General features: G+C 40.8%; 2 protein-coding genes across 5 annotated transcripts in view; both read right to left on the reverse strand.

Moving 5' to 3' along the window:
* The window catches only part of CDKAL1 (CDKAL1 threonylcarbamoyladenosine tRNA methylthiotransferase), a 421,037-nt gene extending 402,850 nt beyond the window's left edge, over positions 1-18,187 (reverse strand). The window contains exons 1-4 of one of the 4 annotated variants that reach the window (XM_074870828.1): positions 18,085-18,186; positions 16,753-16,792; positions 14,968-15,144; positions 10,892-11,004 (exon numbers count right to left, since the gene is read on the reverse strand). In XM_074870828.1, the coding sequence (XP_074726929.1) occupies positions 10,892-11,004; positions 14,968-15,134 (280 nt within the window). In that variant the 5' untranslated portion in view covers positions 15,135-15,144; positions 16,753-16,792; positions 18,085-18,186. Of the gene's footprint in view, positions 1-10,891; positions 11,005-14,967; positions 15,145-16,270; positions 16,727-16,752; positions 17,566-18,084 lie in introns of those variants that run through there. The other 3 variants (XM_074870837.1, XM_074870845.1, XM_074870818.1) reach the window with 3 other exon arrangements.
* A 4,872-nt stretch (positions 18,188-23,059) lies between these two features.
* The window catches only part of E2F3 (E2F transcription factor 3), a 43,035-nt gene continuing 40,352 nt past the window's right edge, over positions 23,060-25,742 (reverse strand). Inside the window, exon 7 of the mRNA XM_074870859.1 lies at positions 23,060-25,324. Within this exon, the coding sequence (XP_074726960.1) occupies positions 25,059-25,324 (266 nt within the window). The 3' untranslated portion in view covers positions 23,060-25,058. The remainder of the gene's footprint in view (positions 25,325-25,742) is intronic.

Below are 25,742 nucleotides of genomic sequence, written 5' to 3' on the forward strand. Positions count from 1 at the left end.
TGGTCACAGCATCTATCCCAGTTCCCACAAGCATTTGAAATGAAAACAAAAATTACAGAAACTGGCTAGGATGAGGCTGAAATTTCCTAAGAACTGCAGAAAGAGATTATGACTATGAAACATTCTAAAACACAGCTTTATAATGCAATAAAGTCATTTCTCTGCACCTCTGAGATGCGGAGCAGCTTATCGCTTCTCTTCAGGTGAAAGGATCTCTGTCTATAGTGTTGCTGAGACCAAATTACTCAGTTTCTGTGAAACATTAAGAAGTGTGCATAACTTGCTTAATTTCAAAATAGGCTTTTGCGTGTAGCAATGCCACAGAGAACAGCAGGACTGAAGATCCAATGGTTATTCTATATTCGCTGTCAGGACAATTCAAACAGCGTGCGAGTCTGCTCCAGCTTTGCTTCCGACTGCAGCACAATGCCATTCCACTAACACGGAGCTCCTTCCCTGAAAACCCAGACACTTCCCAGTACACAGCCCTACTGCTCCCAACATGTACAAGGGACAGACTTCCCTTTCACAACTTGCTTATCTCCATTATTTTAAACATCATTCACAATAAAAGATTTTGCACAGCTAAATTTAAAAAATATTTAGCTGAAAAAAATTAAAACTTTATACAACCCTGAACTTCCTGGAGACAAACTAAAGAAAATTATATATGCTCACCAATGGCTAACAAAAAAAAAAAGTATCTGCACAAACCCTAAGTTAACCATACAAAACTCACACGCTAAGTATATAGCTAGACCTCACCCACATTCAACTCAGCATGTTAATTCACAACAATCGGCACTTTCCCTCAAAAAACACATTAAATCAGATCCTGTACATTGCTTAGAATTTGCTTAAACAAATCAAAAACCTAGTTTTGGAAAATTAGGATAGCACTGCACTAATGACAATAGTTACCATCTACCTGAAATGCTAGCCTTAATAAGCTGTAACAATCAATTACTGATGTCCAACCTGAACACCATCTGCCCTTACACTATTAAACTCATTGTTTCACTTATGCTGTGGTCATGCATTTCAACAGACAGCATTTGTTCAGAAGTCCTTACAATTTTCAGTGTCTTGGTGTAATACATGCTCCTAGACAGTCTACATAAGATTATTAAAATAAAACTAATTTTTAATATCATTCCATAATGAAAATATGCAGGGGATCATATTGATCATTATAAACAAAATTCTCAGTTAATGTTTCAAAAATAAGTCCTTATGCAAATTAAACCAAGCTCCCCAGACCAAACATGAAGCAGAAAGGGGCTTCCAAATGGAACATTCTGCAAAAAGGTGAATTCAGCAATTATACTTGATGAATCTCAAACCCGTAACAGAGACTCTTTGGAAGGGGAACTAATGAGTCCAACGCAAAACCCAACTTAAGCTAAAAAATGGTAACTCTGAGACAAAATAGAAGAAACAGAGACCCTCCTAATATTCAACAATAAAGATGCCAACTAAAAGGACATAAGATCAGAATGACAGCAAGTAAGTCAAATTAAAGTCGACTGAATTAAACGCACATGACTGCACTTCAAATCTGAATAATAATCCAGTATCCTTAAATTAAATCAGTAGCACAGCTCAACAGCAACGAGAAGGCTGAGCTCTCCTGGCTGACTGGGGCGGCGGGGGGGGGTGTGTGCTCCCCGGGCCCGGCACTATTTAGGCAACGCTGCCGCCCCCCGGCTCCTGCCGGCAACAGCACCCGGCCTCGGCCCCTCCGCGCCGGCTGCCAACCGCCTTCGGCTGACACAAGTCTAAACCACTTCGTACACTACCCTTATCATGGTTTGGTGGTCTTGGGTTTTTTTGTTGGGTGTTTTTTTTTTTTTAGTGTGACTACTGTACAACCGTAAAACACTGACAGAAGGTAGTCAGAAGGGTACATCTGCACTGGCTCGTGCCAACCAGGCCTGGGAAGACACAATGCTGTATCACTATAAAAGAGGAAAAAGGCATAAATGAAAAGCACAGGCAATCTAAGACAGCAGCAGATACACTCCAGGGATGGGATGGGACTCTGGGAGAGATAACAAATATCTATATGCATTACTACTTGTTTGCTCGGTGACAGCACCTGGTTTTACACCTGGGAGCCACCGAAACACATACCAGGGTTCCCTGAACATAACCCCAAGTCAGCCACAAAAAAAGCACACAGAAATTACACTCAGATCTGTTACACAGGAGAAAAAAAAAAAAAAAAGAGAGAAATAAGTACTTTATTTGCTCCCATCAATGAGGAAAAGCACCAAAACCCATTTGTGTCTCTTATGTTTAGTGAATTTCTACTGTCTCCCGCCAGCCTCCACAATCACATGGAAGTCTTGCCTCCTGACACACTCTCAGGCCTGACAGAACAATATAGGTTAATGCTCTGTTTGGAGACACAGCACAGTTCAAGATCAGCTGTGCTACATTCGAAATTCTTATCAGCATACAAGCCAGAATCTAACTCACTTAGGCTTGTCTTCCCTCTGTAAAGCAACATAAAGCAGGCACCCACACTGCAACTGTCAAAAAAAGATTCCCAAAATATATTAAAAGCATCTTAATGCAAAGCTGCCCAGCAAAGGCTGACCTTGGCAAGTTCAGAGAGCCCCGTCCTAATCAGCAATTTCTCAAAAACAAGGAACTCAAAGCTAAGCTTCATCTTTCCTAGCAAATGAAACTGTAGCCAAATGACAGCAAGAGCCTGCAGCAAACATTAACCCTCCTCCACTACTCCCCAGTCACTCAGGGCAACAAGCAGGACTTCTTCAGGTGCTCCTGGTCAAAATATGATCTTGCTCCTACCTCTGAGAGTACATAGTCAAAATTCTCTTTGGGTTATAAAAATCTGGTCTGTCCTCCCACTAGCTTTCATAAATCTTCTATAAATTATTACTTGTAGCACAAAGAACCATGAGGTATGTGAAGCTAACGTCTCAGTAGAGCACTCTACAAAGCTCTACATCACCTGTAAATCTATGCTGAACTCACTTCATCACTGCTATTTATGCTTCATTTCCTGATTGCTTAGCCATCTACTACAGGGACACATTGCAGATAGGAGGGATGCACGTTACCAGAAGTTGAAATTTACCTTTCATGGTTCAATCCTTTTCATATTCTCCTGGATTACATGAAATTCAGAATTGCCAGAACTAAACCCTACCGCACAACCACAAGAGCATGCAGCCAATTGCTTTGCCACTAGAATTAGCCCTAAACATGTATGCATGCTTAAATTTACCTATGCAGGCTCTCTACAAGTGTCTCTGAAGATACTGTGCAGGTAGGATTTATTTAGGCTTTTAGGCCTGCTCCCAGCTTTCAGTTGCCAGCTCTGTAACTGTGAAATAAAAACACTAAAATAAATCAATTCTTAGATGGACTGTAAAATAGGTAATTTTAAGTGGGATAAAGAAAACGGTACACACTTGTCAGATCAAGCTCTAACGGCAGTGATACAGGAAGCCATTACGAGGGGGAAACACACACTAGTTGTTTCTAGTTCCCCCATAAACAGGGAAAACATTTCCCAGTTTGAGAATTAGAGAAGTTCTATCCCATAATGGAGACTCAAAGCTAGATATCCCACTTAACAGAACATTGCCTAACGGGAATAAGAAGCTGATGCTGAGGAAGCTGAGGTAGGAAAAACTCACCGCAAAGAGGTCATATATCTTGCACTGTGCTACAAGTCAGAAGTGGTAAGTAACAGAACTCTAGCCACACACGGGCTAGGAAGTTTTACAGGGAACACAGGAGCAGTAATACAGTAATACACAGCTGCCAAAACCACAATTCTACATTAGTTTACAGAGACCTGGGGAGCACACACTGCTGCAGATGAGTCACGGCATGATGTGGTGTTAACTCCACACTCCAGGAAAGCACCCCCACCATATCCAGACCCAGCATCCCACCCATTGCCTTACAGGCCTCAGGCTGTACTAAGAATACCTGTATTCCTCCCAAAGAACTGTGAAATCTTGATCATCTACATTTGTGCAATTACATCTGTTCCGTCCCATGAATATTCCCCCCCCACCCCCATGTCCCATTTCACTCTCTCTCCTTCCTCATCCTCTTAACCATCTCACCACAAAAGTGTCAGATTCTGTACAGATGACAAGAGCTCTTATAGCTCCTTGGAAGATGGTTCTTGATATGTCCAACTGTAACAATTTCAGCAGCAGCAAAAAAACAAGACTAAACATAAAAACCACCAGAGACACATTCCAAGCATTCACATACTAACTGTGCACAAGAGCAGGGTTTTCAGGCCAGAGCACTAAGAACCAAAGCACAAAGCAAACTTGTGACAAGCAGCAACTTAGACCTTCTGAAAGTAGGAGACCATATCACTGGAACTGTTAAGAAAATTATCTCGCTTTAACAACAGGTACAGAAATAAGTTACTTTATACCTCTCAGTTTCAACAGTCAAAAGCCTTTACATCCAGATTATCAATGTTTGAATCTGAAAATGAAATCTGTTGCAGGACTAGTTATGCAGGTGTGTAAGGTTATCAAGCAATGCAAAAATCGTACAGGATTGTGATTCTACAAATTGTAGACAACAGGAATTCTTCAGCAAGGGTACAAAACACCACAGGATTTACACCTCGGTTCACTTTTCTCCATTGCTCAGCTGCTTCAGAGAATGACAGTTTCATGACTGCAGTGTTGTCAGAGAAAACAGAAACACCTCTCATCACCCAAAAAAAACCCTTCCCCCAAAAAAAAGTTGTAAAGCATCTTTTTCTCTAAGTTGGCACTGCAATCACAACCATTTGAAAAGTACAAATCTAAAAGCAAAGACTAAACTTGAATTCTCTGATTCAAGTTAAGTGCTAAATTATCAAGCACTTAATGAGCAGCTAATAAATATTTGTCTTTTAGCTTAAAAAAGAATACGAAAAATACCTCACAATGAGGATGGCTCACAGAACCCCAAAATTACATGGTAATCACTACTGTTTGTTTTACATGATATTTATGAAGCAACAGAGAAGCATTATCAGCAGGGTGAAGGAGAAAAATGGAAAGACCAACTGCTGATTCTGAGCAACTAAAAGCACACACCCGAAACCAGTGGAAACCTTAGTCAAAATACTACATCAAGCACTACACAGGCTGCAGAGAGCTTATTTTAAGTTAACAAATGTATAGAATACAGTAACCTGTTTAAGAGATCTCTATTTTAGGACAACAAAATAAATCAAAATTTTATTGTGCAGTAGAAAAGTACTTTTAAAATGATACTTAAACCAAAGCACCAGAGTCTGAACTGTGATTCAGAAATCATGAGTCAATACCTGTACACTCTTAGTCATTTTCTTTATTCTCCACTTGGATGAATAAAATGGATGCTGCAGCATGCTTTGCTGTATCTGTATGGAGATAGCCAAAGTCTAAGCAAGCATGGTTTACGCAACACAATGAAACACTAGGCAATGCCTTTGAACATGGAAGTCTGTATTAGTTGTAGCACCTCATCCTGCTTTTTCAACAGCAGACTAAGTATGTTTCCTTTTACATCTGTCTTCTTTTCAACATGAGGTCTTAAGTAGATCAGAACATTTGTTCTTCCTTGCCTTTTTCCTTCTTTCGTCTACTCAAATTTGCTGTTTGAGCAGATGGACAGTCTTAAAGATACCTCAGCTATATCCACTGATAAACAAAACTGACAAGTGTTTAGAAAATTAACATGTAGAAGAGGCAATAAAAACCAGAGAATTTCTTCAGCAGTATTTCAAAATATTATTTGAGATTTGCTTTAGAGAAATACATAAATTCTCTGTACAGTGAATTTCAGAGTTGTAAGCCATATAACATGGACTATAAACATTAAGCTTCAATAGGAATTGGCAAATCTCACCAAGTACTGCCAAGAAATACCATTAATCACAGTAATGAAGTGAGCTCTTCAAGAGGCACAGGAAGGAACCCAGGAAAAATATAACATCTTTCCATCCAACAAACTTGCAGAAAAATTGCACAAGTCAGTAAAAAGGATGCCCGAACAAAGACTAGTCTAAAATTGCCCAAGTAAAGCTAAGGGTCTATAACGTAACCTAGTTTCTATGTGCTAAGTCAAAGCCGAGCCCTCTGAGCTAGCAACTAAACAACTCCACCCCTTTTTGCTTCTGGAATCCCATGCTGCAGGAAGAAAGAGTTCCACGCTAGCATTTATTTCTAAAGAAAAAAAAAAAAAAGTAGGGTAGTGCAGATAAGCTCTTACTGGTTTAGCTTCACTGAATGTTTAATAACAGTTTTACGTCCTCTATAAAAGGAAAAGTTACTGTTCATTCTTCTGGTATTTGCAAGTCACTAGTAACGTCTTTCCCCGCACCCCCCCCAGCATGTTTTACAATGACTGAGGGGATGCTTTGGACCTGAAGAGCCTCATGCCAAAAGCAGTTATCACAAAATAACAAGCATACTTAACTGCTTGATCCATCAAAATGCATTCCAGAAGGCTGGGCCAAAAATCATTCATTCCACAGAACCAGAAACCTACAGATGCCAACAAATGCCAATACAACTACCCAGCTCAGAAGTCAATTCCTTCTGTGTCTGACTATACATGTTTGGTTCCATTTTTCAGAGAGAAAGTGCTGTTAAGTGGCACACATTCTGAATTCCCTTCCCAAACAAACATCTGGCTCCCAGTATTTGAGCTCCCAGCTCGCCCACTTCCCCTTTTTCACAGTAGGTACCGTGAGAGTTTCTTCCTCCAGGGTGAATCTCAAAGGGAGCCCTCTAGTAGGTCTGCAGGCATATCTAAACTATACAGAGAGTCATGCTGCCAAGAAACCAAAACCAGTTTTAGAACCTGTAAAGCCACCATCAGCTACATTGTTTTCAGAACAGGGACAAGTGCAGTGGTACAGCCCTACACTGATAGCAGCTGGTCCACACATTTCTGTGTGGCTCAGACTAACAAAGGACCTTTGTGTTCCCACAGAATGGTATGCAAGATTTGTTCATAATACTGCCTACCTTCACATTGTAAAGGCAGATACAAAAATAGGTTCAGCTCTTCTGCTGGCTTCCCTTTGCCTTTTTTTAAGCTGATGCAGTTCCTGATTTTTAATCAGCATTGCTGTTATTGCATTATCTGTATATTGCCAATTCACACTGCGCTCTCCCCCAGGACAGAGATAGTCTTTGCTGTGAAAAACTCTAGCACAGCCGTCAGTTTTCACCTTTGGATATAGCCACTCCTGAAAGTAACAAAGGCTGCTTGTACAGAAAGAACATTATTGAAACAGATGAAAGGCAAGGGAAAAAAAAAGAAAGAATTAAAAAGACTTCTGCATCTCCTGAACAGTTCAAATCAAGAACAGGGTAGAATCCATGCAATAAACAGGGATAAGGAGTAGAGTAAGATTTCTGCAACAAGTCATAAAAATTCATTTCTATAATTAGAAGACATCATTAAAGCAATGTTCATTTTCAACTAAGTCAACTTAAGGCAGGTTGCATTGTTACAACTTCTAGTTAGCAAGGAAGTCTATCTGATACTCCTTTTCCCCCCCCCCCCCTCAATCTTGCAATTAGATAGAAGACACTAGAAACAGTGCTTGACCATTTCCCTTATAATGAAGCAATAACTGCAAGTAAAGCTCACATTTTATTTCCTAGAACCAGAACTTTAATCCAGCATCTCTTAAATAAGTGGTGTTGCCTCAAAAGCTTAAGAACATGTAGAAAACAGGGTAATCAAAACACTTTCAAGTAATAGCTGTCCAGGATGCTGTGACAACAGACAATCTTTCACCTTAGAGAATATTTTTATCTTTCCCTCAATTTTATAATAGTTTTACATTAAACTAACAAATTCTAGCAACACAGGCATTGATTTAGAAAATAGCTCTTGCAAAACATTTTTTTTTTCATTTTTTGCATTAGTGTAAGCAATATTAAGTTTAGTTCAATAAACGTTTGAAGTTTGGATTATGTTAAGCAACACTTACTACTACTAACTACTTCACTGTATATGGCAAAAAGAGATTAAATCCCTCCTTGACATTCTAGCTGAACTTCCCAGATGACTTACTATAAAAAAACTGAACAAGCTTTCTTAAAAAGGGTTTGACTAGAGATACTCGAGAAATGTTGGGAAACTTTCTATATTAGTATTTCCTCTACAGAAAGATGGACAGCATGAGCAGTGAAGTTATGCACCAGATCCTAAAAAATCTTAACTGCCACTTTGTCAAGAACAAGACTCTGTTGTCTTTTGACTCACTGCACACCTCTGACAAGCAACTGACTCCCATTTTCTCTGTATCCTCCTACTGGGTACTTCTCTCTGCAACCAGGATCTTCCACGAGCCTTCTCTTCTCAAGGCTGAAGAAACCCAGTCTTCCTAGTGTCTCCTCAAATACCATGTGCTCCCAAACCATCTCAGTGGCACTCCACTGGGCTCACTCCACTACATCAACCTCTCTCTTTTCCTGGGGAGCCCAAGACTGGGCCCAAACTGGATCACTGGACACAGCACCCCAAACACCGTCTCACAAGTACCACACAGAGCTGAAGGATCACTTTCCCAGACCTGCTGGCTACACTCTTGCTAACACAGCTTAGGCTGTGGTTTGCCTTTTTTGCTACAGGAGTACATTGCCGACTTCTGTTCAATTCTTGTCTACCTCAATCCCAAAATCTTTTTCTGTAAAGCTGCTTTCTAGTCAGTCTGCCCACTCCCACCTTTACCACTAGCCGGGGTTACACCAACCCTAGGATTTTGCATTTGCCTTTGCTAAATGTCATATGGTTTCTGTTAGCCCTTTTCCTAGTCTATTCAGGTCCCTCTGAACCACTTCCCCACTTTGGCATAGTCTACAAACTTGCTGAAGGTGCATAACATCCCATCTTTCTAATCCATTAAAGACATTCAATAGATCAGTCCCACTGTGAAACTCTGAGAGACATTATCAGCAATCCACACAGGAATAGAGTACTTTCATACACACTTGTGGCCAGAAGCATCACCATATTGAGCAGAAAGGCAGTTGCCCTCTTCACCACCTCATATTCTCAAATACAGCTACCATACTTGCAATACTTGCACTCAGTTCCACTTCATTAACAGTCTATAAAGGAGAAAATTCAATAGATGGATTTGTAAAAATCTATTTTAGCCAGAATTTGTAGCAAATATTTTTGTTCTGTTGAACAAAAATGAATTTTTCATAGGTCCTTAAATACATCAGCTTAAAAAGAAGTTAACTAATTTCACAAAAAAATCATACTGGGTAATTTGTGCCTATCACCTCAGCATTGGGGTTTTTTTTGTTTGATTTAATATATGTATATAGATACACACAAACTAAATCAAGACGTCAATTTAAAAATGACCAGAAACTAGCAGTTAACTTCATATACAATTACCAGAATTACTCTGTAGGTATTCCTGTCCCAGCCACTGCAACTTTTATTCAGTTTTTGTTCTTAGTTTCAAATTCTAGACGTAGACTTATTTCTCAAGCTACAAACACTTAATTTTCTAAAAAGAAAAGGTATCAAAAATTTTAGGCAGTTCCTTCCTTTGCTGTACTCCATCTTTCCTACATTTCTCCCAATGAAATTCCAAAAGCACAGGACAGCCATCCAAATCTTTACAAGCCAAAGTAGCTTCTGGAATGCTATGCATTAGAGGGAAAAAAGGTAAAGAGAAGTTAAATTTAAGAAAGCCATAACAAGGCAAAACTGAGAACTCATTTGTAGTCTTACACAAACAGCTGTATAAATAAGACTTTTGGACCAGCACTCCACTTGTCTGTGAAAAGAGCATACCCCCTCCAGAGTTAACTACTAATTAATCACCAGGGTTCCCTAAAATAGTTCAGCACTTGAATTCTTCAGTATCTAGTTTCTACTTAGATAAATACAGAAAGATCAACTGCAAAAACAGAAAATGAGATGTAGCTGTTTGATGATATCATGAAATGTTCAAGAGAAGAAACAAGTATTTTCTGATATCAGGAATAAAATACTTCTAGCAAAATGTCAGAAAACACAACTTTTCAGTCTTTCAGTACAAGTAAGACAAAGATTAAATGCAAGACAGACCAAAACTTGAATTAACGAATAAAATGTAATTTTTATTTTGACTAGTCATAAGGTACACAAAAGTATGCAGATAATAATTCTCCACTGAAACATGACATCAATCTAAGTTTTCAGCTTTCTACAGCTTTTCTTTCAACACATTTTGCTTTAGGAAGATGAAATGTGGCCAGTACAACCCCAAGTTTGGGGTTTTTGTTTAGGGTTGGGGATGCAGAACAAGATGACTAGGAGCGTTTTAAAGTATTTGGAAGGAAAGGAGAAATAGCATTTTCAGCTCTCTTGAATGTACAAGATAAAATCCTATATCATTCCACCTCCATCATACTGATCATCCCTCTCGAAACAAAGGCTCATTCACATGGAGTAGGTCACCTCTGCTCCAGCAGCAAACACATACATCACTAAGTGACAACACGCTTCCTTCCTTCCTCTCACTCACTTGGGTTCCACAAATTACAGATAACCAGCTAGATTCTGCCCAAGAACTAATATCTTGCCCTTCCACTCTCATGAAAACTTTTCAATTAAGTTTAGCAAGCAAAATGCCCACAAAAAGCACTGCATGACATCTATCAGATGGCTGCCCTGTCAAGAAAACCTAACCATTCTGAAAGCACTCATCTCATAATCATTCTGCTTAATGCCAGGAAAGCACTTTACCTCCTCACCTTCAAATCAGAAAGAGATCAAAGGGAAATTCTAAAAAGTGTAATTAAGTCTAAAAACATTTGATGACAGCCTGACAGCTCTGAACATTCACCACAAAAAACCTGAATTATGCGACTTGTCTGAAAGTTACCTGTAATTTTGTATCCATATGCAGCCAGCTGTCCAGCCATATATTCACCATCCGAATTATTGTGAGAGCATCCCCATGTACGAATCCAGATCTTCTGAGCACCAGGAATAATGCTGTTAAGTAAAAATGAATGAAAAAGGCATGTTAAAAATGAACAAGCTTTGCCTCTAAGCCCACTGAACAGACTCAATTAATCGTAATGCTCCAAATATAAAATAAGCAACACAAACCAACTCCAAAACAGCTGTGGAAAAACATCATAATTATGTTAGTGTAGTGGGTATTAGGCCTGGCTGGGATAATTAACTTTCTCCACCACAACCCGTATAGTTTTGTGGTTCTGTATTTGTAACTAAAACAGCGTTCATAACACACCTACATTTTCGCTTTTGTTGAACACTGCTCGCAAAGCATCAAAACCTTCTGTTTCCCACTGTGCTCCACCCCACCACAAGCAGGCTGGAGATGGTCAACAGGTTGGGAGGGAACATGTACAGTATAGCTGACCCACACTGACCAAAAGGATAATTCATACCAGATGACATCATGCTCAGCAACAAAAATGGGGGTTTTGGTCTTCCCAAACTAGCCATTGCTCAGAGACTGGCTGGGCATCAGTCTGCTTCTGGGAGGCTGCAAGTGATTGCCTTTGCATGACTTGTGGGGTTTTTCCCTACTCTATCCTTCACTTAAACTGTCTTTATCTCAACCCACAAGTTTCTCGCTTTTGCTCTTCCAATTCTCTCCCCCACCCTACCAGGAGGAGGGATAAGCAAGTGGCCCAGGGTCAATCCACCACAAACGGCAAGAAAAGTTTTAGAATGGAGAAGGTACAAGAGATGAAGGATAAGAGGAGATTCAGTACACTGCCGTTATGTTGGGAAAAAAAAAAAATCTAATTTGCTGAAAATTTTATCATTTAACAAGTGACCTTCAAGCGACCACACTGAAATCAGGCCACCAGCAAACAAACTGTTAGAACTAAACTGCAATCCTTTGCTATTGTGGCACCCATTGATTGCAGTTCCCTCCTGCAGTGGTACAACTCCTCACCTCCTCCTTGAGCCTCAGTGCAATTTCCCCCACGGGTCACATGCCAACCCAAGATGAACAGGGAAATGCAGTGGACCAGAGCTTTCAGGCACTCCCTTAAGGCACCTGATTCCCACCTCCCTTATCACACATGCCAATTCAAAATAGATTGGGAAAGGCCAGTTGGGAAATGGATTGGGATAGATCGGAGCATTAAGGCATCCCCTTAGCCCAATTGGTTTCCACCCCCCACCTCTTATCACTTAAGAACAATAGATACCACCTGATAGCCTAGTACATCCCTACTTGAGTTGTGGCCCAAAAGGGGATAATATCAGAACTCCAAGATTTAACAAGTTCTGGGCTTGCACGATTGATAGAAAATACCAGAATATGCCATCATCCCATTTGGACAGAAATGAAAAAATACCTGATGAAAGTCAGTTATCTCAGACCCTATAAATAGTGATTCCAAGCAAGACCCTTTGAGCTCTCCTGGATCGCAGCAGGCTGTGACTAGCACCCGCCCCGAGCTGGGACACCTCTCAGGCTCAGAATCCTCAAAGTCTAAAGATCGTCTCCCCACAAAGGTGATGGAAGGCCAAGGTGAAGTCAGACTTCTTGAATCTCAATTATTGACCGTTGATAAATACCGATGCGTTGTGCATCTCTCAAGGCGAGGGAAATTTTAACGATAAACTAGTCTCTTCAATCCACCTCTTTACCTATCTATGTGCTTAAATATGGACATTTGCCTTCATGAATGTGGATGTTTATATATTTTACTGGATATCTGAATACTTCCACACTCTGTGTGTATGTTTTCTGTTTATATATATGTACATACATATATCCTTTGACTTAAAACACCTTGTAGTAAATTAGCATGAACCTTGTCATTCTCAAATCTGTAAATGAGTCCCTGTTTTTACCATAACATTCTACCAAATCACCTTGTTAATCTTTAAATTATTCAATCATTAAGTGCTGCTAAAATTCAACCTTGATCTGCCTCACACCATTAATAAATTTTAAACTGCTATTAAATCATAACCATGTGAAATATTTTCATCCACGCCACCTCCATACAAGCCATCTTTATAAATTCTTAACTTAAGCCTGCTACCAGCCACACTCACATCTGAAAGCTCGTGCCCCAACCCTTCTGAGCTACAGAAGCAGCATGGCCCATGTGCACCAGGGAGCTAGCACACACAGTGGTTTAAAATTCAAAAAAAAATTCTGCAAGAAGCTGTCACTGAAACTCCTGGGATAACTGCACCAATGAGCTAAAGGTGACAGTATAAGAACAACACACATCCTGGAACACAATCCTTTGCCCTGCCCACATTTTTTTTTTTCTCCTCCCTCCACACTTCTTTTCTTAAAGATATTCCCCCCTTGCTAAAAATAGAAATTTGATGGAAGATTAATGATCATTAAGTAGACGTGCACAACATGGGTTGCTCATGTACAGTGTATTTAGACTTCCTACTGTCTAAACACAATATATTCAATGTGCTTTCTTGGGTCAAAACCACTAAAATACAGTCTGTTAGAGAATACCTGAATACTTAGGAAAACGGACTGCTAGTGTATAGACCACCAGTTCAGCTGTCCACACACTCCTGGGGTCAATGCACTTTTATGGGGCTTCACATAAAGGTGTATTGTTACATTTATAAAATCTCTTTTAAACACTAATGAAAAACCAGAATTCAATTTCCTGTGCATTCCAGACATACTTTATTTTCATCTTTATAATGTGGGAAAATTTTTTCTACCAGCTTGAAATTAATAGGAAAAAAACCCCACAACAAACCAAAATCCAGATCTCTGAACGGCTACAGAAACTAGAATCAATAATTGAATTCACCTATACTTTAATCAATTGCACTGCAGCAGAAGGAAAAATGCAAAGATACATTCTGCAGTGATGGCATACTACTTCCACTGAAATAAAGCATAAGTTCAAAAGAAGTTTCACTATTATCACTTGCAAGATGTAAATACAAAAAGTACAGCCTTTGGAAATCCCAGGTTCCAGAAACCAGGTGGAAAGACTGAAGCAAAGAAGATGTACCCTTGATGGAAGAGGATCAGGTCAGGAAATACTTCAGCAAACTGGACATACCTAAGTCCCTGGGCCCTGATGGGATGCACACACACGAGAGATATGGACATACTGGAGAGAGTCCAACAAAATGCCGCGAAGATGATTAAAGGACTGGAGTATCACTCATAAGAGGAAAGACTGAGAGAGCAGCAGCTGTTCAGCCTGGAGAAGGCTCAGGGGGACCTTATCAATGTATATAAATACCTGAAGGGAGAGTGCAAAGAGGACAGAGTCAGGCTCTTTTCAGTGATGCCCAGTGACAGGACCAGAGGCAGCTGGCACAGACTGACACACAGGAGGTTCCCTCCGAACATCAGGAAACACCTTTTCACTGTGAGGGTGACTGAGAGCTGGCACAGGTTGCCCAGAGTGATGGTGGTATCTCCCTCTTCAGAGATCTTCAAAAACTATCTAGGCATGCTCCTGGCCAACTGGTTCTAGGTGGCCCTGCTTGAGCAGGGGGCATTGGACAAGATGACCTCCAGAGGTCCCTTCCAACCTCAAACCTTTTGTGATTCTCTGAATTTTGTTTTTATTTCTCATTCCCGATGTCAAAAGGATACTCCAGGACTGCATTTTGAAGAGTTCAGCTTCTATTTAGGTAATTAGGGTGAAGCATACAATTTTTCAGAAACATTTTACATCTAAAAGCTTAAGTAACAGGAACCATTTTTCCAGCCTGATTACTCCATTAATCACTATCTCAGTCATAACTAAATTTCTACAGAAAGTTTGTCTAGGACAAGAAATGTGCTTAGGATTTATTATTCATTATCACTACATTTTATAAAGACTATTTTACTTTTTTTATCTTGTATTCAGATTTTGCTGAATTCAGATAATGAGAACTTCCACCTTATTTTTAGAAGCTGACAGTGCACACAAGATATGAGAAAAGCAACAAGATTGCATTGATGGAAGAATTTACCTGTCACTTGGGGGATCATCTTCTGCCTGAATATTTTTTTGTGAATTGCGTTTTCGCACTTTTGGAAAAACATTCCTTCTTACAAACTGTCGATCATGTGGTTTCAAATCTTCTGCTGACACAATATCTTCAATATCTTCAAGCACTGAATCACAGGCAGCAGGCATCTTCAAGAAGCTTTAGAGAAGACTGGTATTAGCAAGCATCTGAATACAAAACCAAGGCCTAGTATCTACTGCCTATGTTTTCATAAAGAAAAGTCACATATATTTCTATATATACACCTGCAATATCTCATACGTATGAGGGATACTGAGCACATAAAAACAATCAACTATCCAGAGGTACTTCCTGATGCCCTCTTCCCCTGAGGTCTCCAACACAGGCAAGGAGAAAGCCACAAACCATATAGACTTTATTTTTTTTTAAATAACCTGTACCTTATCACCTTCTAATTCATAAACCCTGCAGCTCCTCTGACATGACATATCCAAGACACAAGTATTCTTAATCATGTCAGGCATCATAGTGAAATAATGAGTTCATGTTATGTGATAGATATGCTTCCTCTCACATCACAGTAGAATGAAAGATAGAAGATTCAAGCGCCTGCTTCAGAGGCTATTCTGGCTCTTTGTGTGCTGAAAACAGCTGCACAGTATTTCAATATGTCTTCACAGTTCTTCTGAAAACAAACAAAAATATTCCCAGAATTCCTGATCCCACAGGCCTTTCATTTGAATCACTTCATTCATCAGGACAACAAAATAAAAATTCCTGTCCTCAGGTACAAGATATTTAACAACTATACCTAGCTAATATAAAATAGCTAGATTAACATCTGGTTCATATAATATACTAGAAGATCATTAAAATCTAATTATATTTTCCACAAGTAAATATATATGTTCTTTTCATGCCCCAGCAGCTCTCAAGATCCAGATCAGTTTTCAGCAAAGGAAAAAAGTTATTTGCTAAACAAGCCTATAAAAAAAAGTTACTGCGTTAATTACACACCTCACACAGTGCTGTGTGTAACTCTTAATCAGAATGAAGTCCGATTTACCATTGGAAACTAGGTTTTGTGCATGTCTCAACAGTTTACTAAGGAAATCACACAAGGACATTTCACAGAGTTTGCAGGGAAAATACACCGCTTTCCTAACTGACAGCGAAGAACAAAACAAACAAGGCTTTAATTTCTTTAAAACTAGATTTCAGGAACAGAAAATTCAGGCTACTGGCATACAAAATGCTTTCAGATGTTGCAATTGAATTCTTGAGGAAAATAAGAGTTAAACACCTGTGCATTTCCCCAGTATGAGTCCTTCAGCCAATCTTGCAAAATATACTTCAGAACAAAACTTCATACAACCTGAACCATTACACACCTGCATTTAACTTAAAAGAGAATATAATGATATCACAAAGATGATGTGTCTGACAAATATATTTAAGCATTTAGCATTCTTCTAGATCAAAAATCCCATGATCTATAAAAAATACAGCAAAGGATGAACAAAAATAAAAGGCTATGAAAAGTCTAGCAACAAAGAATACTGGGGGGACGTGACATCCCTTACACTACTTTATACCACTAACAGTATCTACAAATAGGTGAAGTTATCAACTCATTACAGGGAAGGAAAAATAGCTTTTCATTTGTTGTCTTTTCCTCTCTTCCAGAAAAATATCTGATATAATGGAGCAGTTGGCAAAACAAATAACCTTAGTTTGTTTCAGTGGCCCACAAAAGAAAGAATGCAGGCAAAATAAAATTCATACCTTTTTAAAAGCAAGGTCTAAATCCTCTTGGATACTAATCCTGGGGCAGGGGAAAAAGAAAAAGACATGGCATGAACAAGCAGAACTAGCAGACAGAAAACCATGAGCTCGTGTTATTGTCCAAAAAAACATTTCCTTTGCAGAAAGATGTTTCTTGGTCAGTTTGACCTTGCTAAGGCTGCATACACATGATGACTGGTTGACAAGGTGGAACAGTAGCCACATTTTCCCTGAGCAGAGGCACTAATCTTTTTGTTGTTCTTTTATAGTGTCTTTTTTGTCAAAGTCTGATGCATAAGTTCTTTCAGACCTCCTCCAGATTTCTGTCTTCAGCCAGGAGTTTAAGATTTTGAATAAAAAAAGGGAAAGAAATTAACAGTAAATTTTAGCTAAAGACATTCACAAATTTTTTTTTAAATTACAACCACAGTAAAGTTTTTTAACAGATTACTTGATATCTGCACTAGTTCCATAGACGTGCATGAGATGTCTTCTTCACAAGCAAATAAATAAATACAGATTCGGGCAGCTACTCCAAGAGATTGACTAAAATAAGAGGCAAAAATAAAACAATAAGCGAAATAGTTTTCCTGTACTGTCACATTGTACCTACAGAACTTGACAATTCTATTTAAAAAATGAACGTTAGCAAATAAAAAACAATAAAAATGTTTTAATGTCTTGACACAAACAGAACTTCCCTTGCCCCGGCCTATTTCGATCACTCCTCCTTGATCTTCTTGCACACAGCAGGAAAGTACTTCTTTCCAACGGGAAAACTCCCATCTAAGTGGAAGAGGGCTGCTTTTTCCTCTATTTACCAACAGGTGTCTCCGATAAAGCCCCGGGCTTTTATCCCCAGGCTTACACAGAGTAGAAGAAAACTGTAGCATTAATATAAAATAAGACGGGCCCGCCGCCCAGCTCGGCTCAGCTCAGGGCCCCAGGGCAAGCTTGTTCGGTGCCCGGTGGCAAGCGGCAGGCTGGCGCGCAGCCGGGCCACCGCCTGGCCCGGCCGGGAGCACGGACGCCCCAGAGCCCGGCCGGGCTCGGCCCCACCCCGGGCTTCCATCCCGCTGACGGCACCCGGCCCCCGAGCAGCACCTCGGCCGCCTAAACCTCGGGGGGCTCCCGCCACAGGGGTCACCTCCCCCTCCCGGCTTTAACGCGGAGCCCAGGGGAGGCCCCACAGGGGACGGGAGCATCGCGCGGGCGCGACACCGGCAGAGCCGGGCGAGGAGGAAGGGGACTCGGCCATTACAGCCACAACCGGGCAGGGGACGGGGACGGGAGGGGGGGGGGTGGGGCTCAACGGCGACCCCCGACACTCACCGCCGCCTCAACTGGGCTCCGCCATCACGGCCGCCGCGCCCCGCCTCAAGCGCCCGCGCGCGCAGCAGCGCCGTGACGGCGCGCGGCAGCGGCCAAAATAGTGCGAGCAGCTCCGTGGCACGGCCTCGCGAGAGAGCGCGCGGCTGCACCGCCCGGCGGGGCGGGGCGGCACCGCCACCGTCACCGCCACCCCGGTCCCGCCGGGAGAACGCCACGGTGTCTGAGGGCTGGGCCGGCGCTGCCGCTGCTTTCGCCGGTGGACCGCCGTACGTGGGGGAAGAACGGAGCTTGAGGCCTACCCGGCGCCGGGGGCGGCGGCTCTCGGGCCGTCGGAGCCCTGACGGCTCCTCCCGCGGCCCGCCCCGGCCCTCACAACGGGGAGGTGGGGAGCGGCGTCCCGTCCTCCGCTCCGGGAAGAACTGGGGGGCAGCGGGGCGCGGCCCGGCCCTGCCTTCATCCCCCGGAAGCTGTAGGGGGCCGGGGCGGCCGCCGGGCGCGGAGCCGTGAGGGAGGTCTCTTCGGTGACCCGCTTCGAGGGCTCCTCGCCGCCCTCAGACGTAGGAGGGTGCCCCGCCGGCGGCCCTGGGCAGAGCCCTGCCGCTTCGGGCGGAGCGCTCGAGCGGCGTTTCGCGGCCGGGCCGCGGAGGGCAGGGTGGCCGTGGGGCCGCGGAGCCGGGACCCGCGCGGCATCCAGCGGGCGGGCGGCGGCAACATCGGGTATTGTCAGCCTGAAGGGGAAGTCGTAGAGGTGAAAAGAGAATTTCCTCCAGCAGTGCGCCGTGGCTGTGTTAGAACTGCAGACAACCAGTGCCGGGGCATCAGCTGAGCGCCAAGGCCGCACGTCCTCTGCTCGAGGTTCCCGAATCCTTGGAGACTCGCCTTTATTTTAACTGAAAATTAGGTCCGGCAATACGTATCCAGTTAAAACAGTTGGTTTCTGATGTATCTGATCCAAATGAATGATGAGCTATGCGTTCCTCTATGGCCACAACACTTTTTGATTTTTAGTCATTACTTTCCTCAAAATACAGTGCTAGTAGCAACTTTTGTTTAATGTTAGGTGTCTAAAGTTTCTGGCATTGTTTTCCTCCAATTTAGGGGCTATTGGCAACTTTTCTGATTAATATTTTGGAAGACATTAGTCTGGGTGTTTAAACTTGGATGGCTAAAGCTAGGGCTCTAAGCAGACATTATTAAGCGTGTAGTTTACTTGTTGATCAAACTGTTCTGGAGGGTGAGCATAATATTACTGCTTTGTTTTTAATATACACAGTTAACCTGAAAAGATTATTGTATCTTTAACATTTTATTTTGAGGTAGCCAGCTTTGGAATATAAAAATCACCATTTCTTGTAATTGCATTTCGATCATTAAGTTACTCTCTTTAGAAGGAGCCTTTCAAATCATTATTTTATTCTCCAGATAGCAGATTACAGTCTCCCTTGAACTGGAGGGAAAGTGAATGAAAGCCCTGAGTGTATTCCATAATAGGCCTAATGGTCTGCTAGCAGATAAAAGTTGGCAACTTCTACCTATGAATATCGCTTCCCCTCCCTCTCCTTTTTCTTAAAAACTGATGCTGATTTTATGTCACGCTTATCTGACAATGTTCACAGGCAAATAAAGGATAACAATGAGAACGAAGTAACAGGAGAGATTTGGAGAGGAGAATGGGACAGAAAGAAACAAGCGCTTCATTTAAATCAGTCTTTAAGAACAAATCATTCTAGGCAGGACTGAGCACTATTAATATCACCCTGGCCTCGGGATAGAGTCATTGTTAGAGCTTAACATTTGCCTTTGTGATTGGTCTTTGTTTAAGCACACAAGTACTTTTCAGAGGTACTCTCAGTGAGACAGTGATGCATTATTTTTGCAGCATTTTGATGGAGGAAAACATTTTAAAATCAGTGGTTGCATTAATCTATTTCAGACATCCTCCTTCATAGTACAGTGTAAATAGTCCTTAGTATGTCAGTAAGTAATATTATATATATATTATCAATCAATATTTTAACTGCTTCCTGATAAGGTCAGTGATTCTTTTCAGTTTTCTGTATTCAAAGTATGTCACATGCAGTCCTCGAATTAAACTTCTCTATTCTGGGAGCACTGCACTGCACTACCCCACAGTTATCTTGACTAGCCAAGTGTTACCTCTCTGGTTAAACAAAACCGGGCAGACATCAGCACTGTTTTATGGTTGACTGAAGGAGCAAAGCACAGATAGCCTGCAAGACTCATCCAAAAATTTCCAGATGGCCAAGACTGACAAACTACTACTCATTAGGGAGGCAGTGAGCTCCAAGAGCAGCTCCCAGGCAGGAATAACCCCTGAGTCCCATACCTAGTGACATAAATAGGCCATGCTGATCAGTTTCAGCATGATCCGGCAGAGTCCTTATCTTGTCCCGCTGCCAAGAATTCATAATATCAAGCAGCCCTTGTGCCGGCGCAGTCCTGTTCAGTCCTAGGATGTAGCCACAACATGGAAGGCACCTTTAAGTGCTTTTGAAGCTCACAAATCTAAATTGCTTTGTAGCATATTCGTAATAACAAAGCTGCACGCAGACTGCTGGTAGTGCAGCAGGTAGGAAGGGAAGCAGATGATTCCCTACCACCTCCTGACCTCAGGAAGAGAGCTTATCTATACCCACCTGGGAGAACTCCTTTTTAAGAGACAGGAGCTGGCAGTACAAGTGCCAGTACTGGCCTTCTAGAGATTGGCAATGTACATGCTCCAGCTTCAGAACACATCCTTTCTGAGTTGCCTGCTTACCTCACTTCCAACTCTCCAGGGCTGGTAGGCTCGAAGAGACCAGCCTCAGCCTGGGTTACCATCTTAAGTCGTCACAGGTTTTGAAGGAGTAGGTGGTTGGAAAATACAAAAGCTACGAGGAAAATAAAATACAAACCTCAGGTTTAGCTTACGGTCAGTAGAAGATACATCCTTAGTTGTTTTAGAGCATCTCAACTAACATCCTTAGGGAAGGGAAACAGCTGGGAAAGCGAGGGCCCAATTTTTACAGGACAACCTTATTCTCTGATAACTAACATGCAATTCTGGGTGGAAAAGTAAGTGGGAAGGCATGCAGGAAGTCCTAAAGTTAGATACAAGAGATTAGATTTTGTCCTCTATTCCTGCAATTTAGGAGAATCCGTCTGGTCATTTGTTAGCAACATTCAGCACCACTCAGAATTGATAGCAATCAGTTTTTTCTGTTAGATATGACACTTTCTCACTGTCAAGTTTTAGAAAGAAAAAAGTGCGTGAAGAAACTCCCAAACTTGATAAAGGCAACGCATTCTGCTGCTCTTTGCTTAGCTGTAGAGAGGCAGATCTTTCTGTAGCAAGAAAAGCAAAACGGGGAAATGAATTCAACTTGTTTATGCTTTTGTTAATATCATTCCACTGACTTTGCTATACAGGCTCTTGGTTCATGTAATCTTGAGAATTGTTGGCTCCAGGAACACTAACGGCATTATGCATAACTGTGTTACATACAGAAAAAATTGGCATATGCTGCAAAATTTGGTGCTTCTAAACATGTAGTAATGTCTCATACTACAAAAAGTACTTTACATATCTTTCATACTTACTTTCTACAACAAAAATGGCCATGTCTGCATCAGTGGTGTAATTTACTCTTCCAGGTCTAAGTCAAAAAGAATAAAAAGCGATGATGTCTGTCATTTGTAGGTGGACAAGTTCCCACTGGAGGTTCAAGGGCAGGAACCCTTTTTTTAAACTCCTCTGTGTATAGGAGTGTGTAATCACCTGTCATTCAGGCCAGTTTTGACAGATTTCTCAGAATCCCTTTCCATCTGCCGGCAGCACATATGGGCCCTGAGAAACACCCCCCCCCGCCCCAAAACTAGTATTTGTACACTGAATAATGTTGGGGTACACTGTGCTAGCTCAGGGGAGCAGAATTAAGTTCTTTACCTAGCTGGTTTTTTTTTCTCCTGCAGCTCAGCACATCCAAGGTTTACAAAGCAGATACAGAAAGCAGAGGAAAGAGAGAGAAAATGACATGAAACCTGGCAAGCAGTAGCAGATTCTAGGGGCAAATAAAAAAGTGCTTATGGGAGCAGCAGAACAGAGAAACTGAGAAGAGGCCAGGGAGCTATGAGAGGTAGGACAGAGAGAGGACATTTATTGTCATCTCTGCTTCAAAGGGAGGTCAGAGAACACAGACCTGTAGCCCTCCTTTATTATTTATTTGGAATATAGAAGAACAGAGGATCCTCCCTGTCATCTTCCTTCCAGTACTGCTGTGTGCAGAAGGTACAGAATGGACAGGTGCACAAAGAGATAAACTGGTAACCTTGTGTGCAGGGAAGGTGACAAGACAGAGATGACTTGCTCAGAAGTGTAACATTTAAGCAAACAACCATATTACTGTGATTTTACTATCCTGATCAGTTTTTTTTCTTTTAGTAATTGAAGGCTGTGCATCTAGAAAGGTGCGGCACCAAGACCAGAAAGGGAGTGCAAGTTTGTAAATGCATGTAACATGCAAGAGACTGCAGGAGATGACTCAAGTAAACAGAACTTATTTTCAAAGCTACTATTAGGAGACTTCTGGAGAAGTATCAGTAGGAAGGTTAAACAGATCCTCAACAATTGCTTTCATGTTATTTAATCCTAGAATAACCCCATTTCTATGAAGTTCACAAGAAGTCTGTTCATAATTCATATGGGGGAACAAGTAAAAATAAACCTGTGTTATCCCAACCTCTGGATCTCCTACTATGTCTCTTTACATGTCTCATTCTTGTTTCACTCTGGCACAAAAAAAAAAACCACCCCAACACTGAATTTGTTGTTAGCATAATAAAAAAAATGGGATTGAAACATATCTGATGTCAAATGAGTATGAGCACTAACAATGAAAATAGTAACAGCTAGGTTCCAAGAAGCAGCATGATAGGCACCAAGAGTAAGAAGAATTTAAATAGCTGTATACAAATCTAAACTCTTTAAAAAATCCTTTTTATTGATTCATTACCATACAAAATTTATTCAAATTACATCCATTTGAAGTGGTAAGATCACAGCTAGAGAACAGGTCATCCTTTAATAAATCTATTTACAAAACTCGCCATAAAAGCTTTTTTTGTTGGTTTTTTTTTTTGTACAGTATTTTACAGAGGTTTTTTTAAACTAGCATACAATGCAAAGCTAAATTAGATTAGTATTTTGCCCACACACATTGGACAAGTGTTTAATTTGTACAAAAAAGGTCTGCGTTAGTCTTCATTTTCTCTTCCCCCGCAAAAGTGCCCCTTTGTCTCGCAAATCATGCTCACACAACTTTTACTTTCTTCTTCCACAAGACAAAAACTTTAAATACTACAATTTTATTTACAGATCCACATCTAAAAAAACTCTTAAAAAATTACAAACCAGCTAGAAAATATTCTGGCAGTGTTTACAAATTAATTCTATTGTACAAAACTGCTAGATAACTAAAGTGTGAGTTGAGAACATATATCAACTTAAATACAACTGCTGAATGATCTATGCACACATTTGTACATATAAACACACACTTAACACTGTTTAACAGTTCTTTATGTGTTGCCCTTTATACATTTGTTATATTCCAAAACTCACACAGTCATACAGTTTCCTTATTAGTACTGTGACTTCTTGCCTTTTCATGTGTGAGCTTTCATAGCAGCAACTCAATGGTACCAGAAAACCTGCATACATAATATTCTACTACAGTACAAATAGTACTAATTTTCTGAGTATGTCAGATAAGCACAACAGTAATGCAAACAAAAGGATTATATGGGCATCATCTAATCAACATTACATTAATTTAGCCCAGAACATGGCAACATATTTTACACTCAAAAAAAAAAATATTTAAGACTTCTTAGAATTCCTCTCACGTTCAAAAAAATAAATATTGGTACTATACTATACTACCAAAGATCTTCAAAAAATAAATGCAATTCAGTTGATGTGGTACTTACAGTTATGTACTTTGGAAAAAAATTAGTCCCATTTTGCTGGCGAAGAGAATTATAAAAAGCTGTAAGCAGAGGAAGCTAACCCACTGAGATAAATATGATATATTGAACAAACAAAGCTTGGCATAAGTGTTTTCCATAGAGGGAAAAACCCACAGTGCATCTCTAGTAGGCACTTAACACAAAGCCCCACTTAGTACCACAAAAATTTATGTACCAGTTCTAATGCACACTGGGGGCAGTAAAATTGAACTGTGCATCTTCGTTCTAGTTTAAAAAAACAACCAACAAAAACTACTTTCACACACACACACGCACACAAGCATTTTTAAAAATCTGTGATTACTACGAGAAGTGGCAGAACTTTATACTTTTCAATATTTGCAATATACACTACATTTACAGTGTATTTTTTTATTAAAAGCTTTTAAGGACATAAGTATTTGACCTCATAATGAGACATATACACAGCTCAAAATGAGCATTATGACAGCAATTTAAACATTCCCACAAGTAGCTGAAGAATCCCATTTCACACTTTTGCATTACTTCATATTTATGTTCACTGCAGGTACAATCCATGTTGTGACACTCAAAAGACATGCATTCTCTGCAGAAGGCACGACCTGAAATACTATTATAAAACTGTTATTTAGGACTAAACCAGTTCATTGAGCCCTTCTCCATAAGCCCACTTTGTCACAGTAAGCAGAGACTGGGGGAGTGTGAAGAGAAAACGTTTATGGTCACCTGCTTGCACGTGCTGACTCACGAGGCGTTGGAGCTCAGGGTCAAGGAGAAGGCCTTGCTGTAAAAGCCTTCACTTGTTTATAGTATTTTAGGGAGTATTTAATTAAAACATCAGTACTGTTCGAGAGCCTAGTTTACTTAATAATGCTATTTTATAGTAATTAGGGGACAACTGAATGACGGCAGGTTTTTTGATGCCATTAAAAACATGATTTAGATATGGACAGCATTTAAGGGAATCAGCTGTATATAAATTCATCCACCAATGAAGGAAGCTTCTCTAAATCATAAGCATCAAAGAGGTCACTGATGCCTTCTTCATCCCCAAGGCTCAGCAAATAATCTTCCTGAAGCAGTGGAGGCAGCAAATTCACAAATGGTCCTTCAAAGTTTGAGGGAATTTGGTCCTCGGTCTGCTGTAGAAGGTTGGCTGGGGAAGCCAGTGGAGAGATTGTTGCCATATTTACTGAGCAGTCACCTTGTCCTGAGTTAGCAGAAGCCACTTCTGTAAGAGAAAGGAGAGGAAAAAGTAAAAGATGACACATTTAATCTCATTAGATATATCAGACACAGATCAAACAAAGTAGCCACTGCATAAAGGGCCTTTCATAAAGCATCATTTCAACAAAAATGGCCGCCATATAATTTCCAGCTCGTTTTTGATGTGTTACAAAGGGCTTCTCAAAAATGCTCATGTTGCTACCACCACCAACTTTTCTACTAAAATATTATTTTACAAGGTTTAAACAACTACCGGGGGGGGCAGGGATAAAATTCAATCAAGTATAGTGAGAGATGCCCATTTTTCAGTGGAATTCATAGTCAAATGGAAAACTTTCTAGGCAACACATGTCATCAGTAACACTGTGTAGCTGCACATACCCATACACAGAAATTTCTGCCTCTTGTGTTGAGGCCAATCT

The sequence above is a fragment of the Strix uralensis genome, chromosome 1 (genome assembly GCF_047716275.1).
Source record: "Strix uralensis isolate ZFMK-TIS-50842 chromosome 1, bStrUra1, whole genome shotgun sequence".
NCBI classification, from domain to species: domain Eukaryota; kingdom Metazoa; phylum Chordata; class Aves; order Strigiformes; family Strigidae; genus Strix; species Strix uralensis.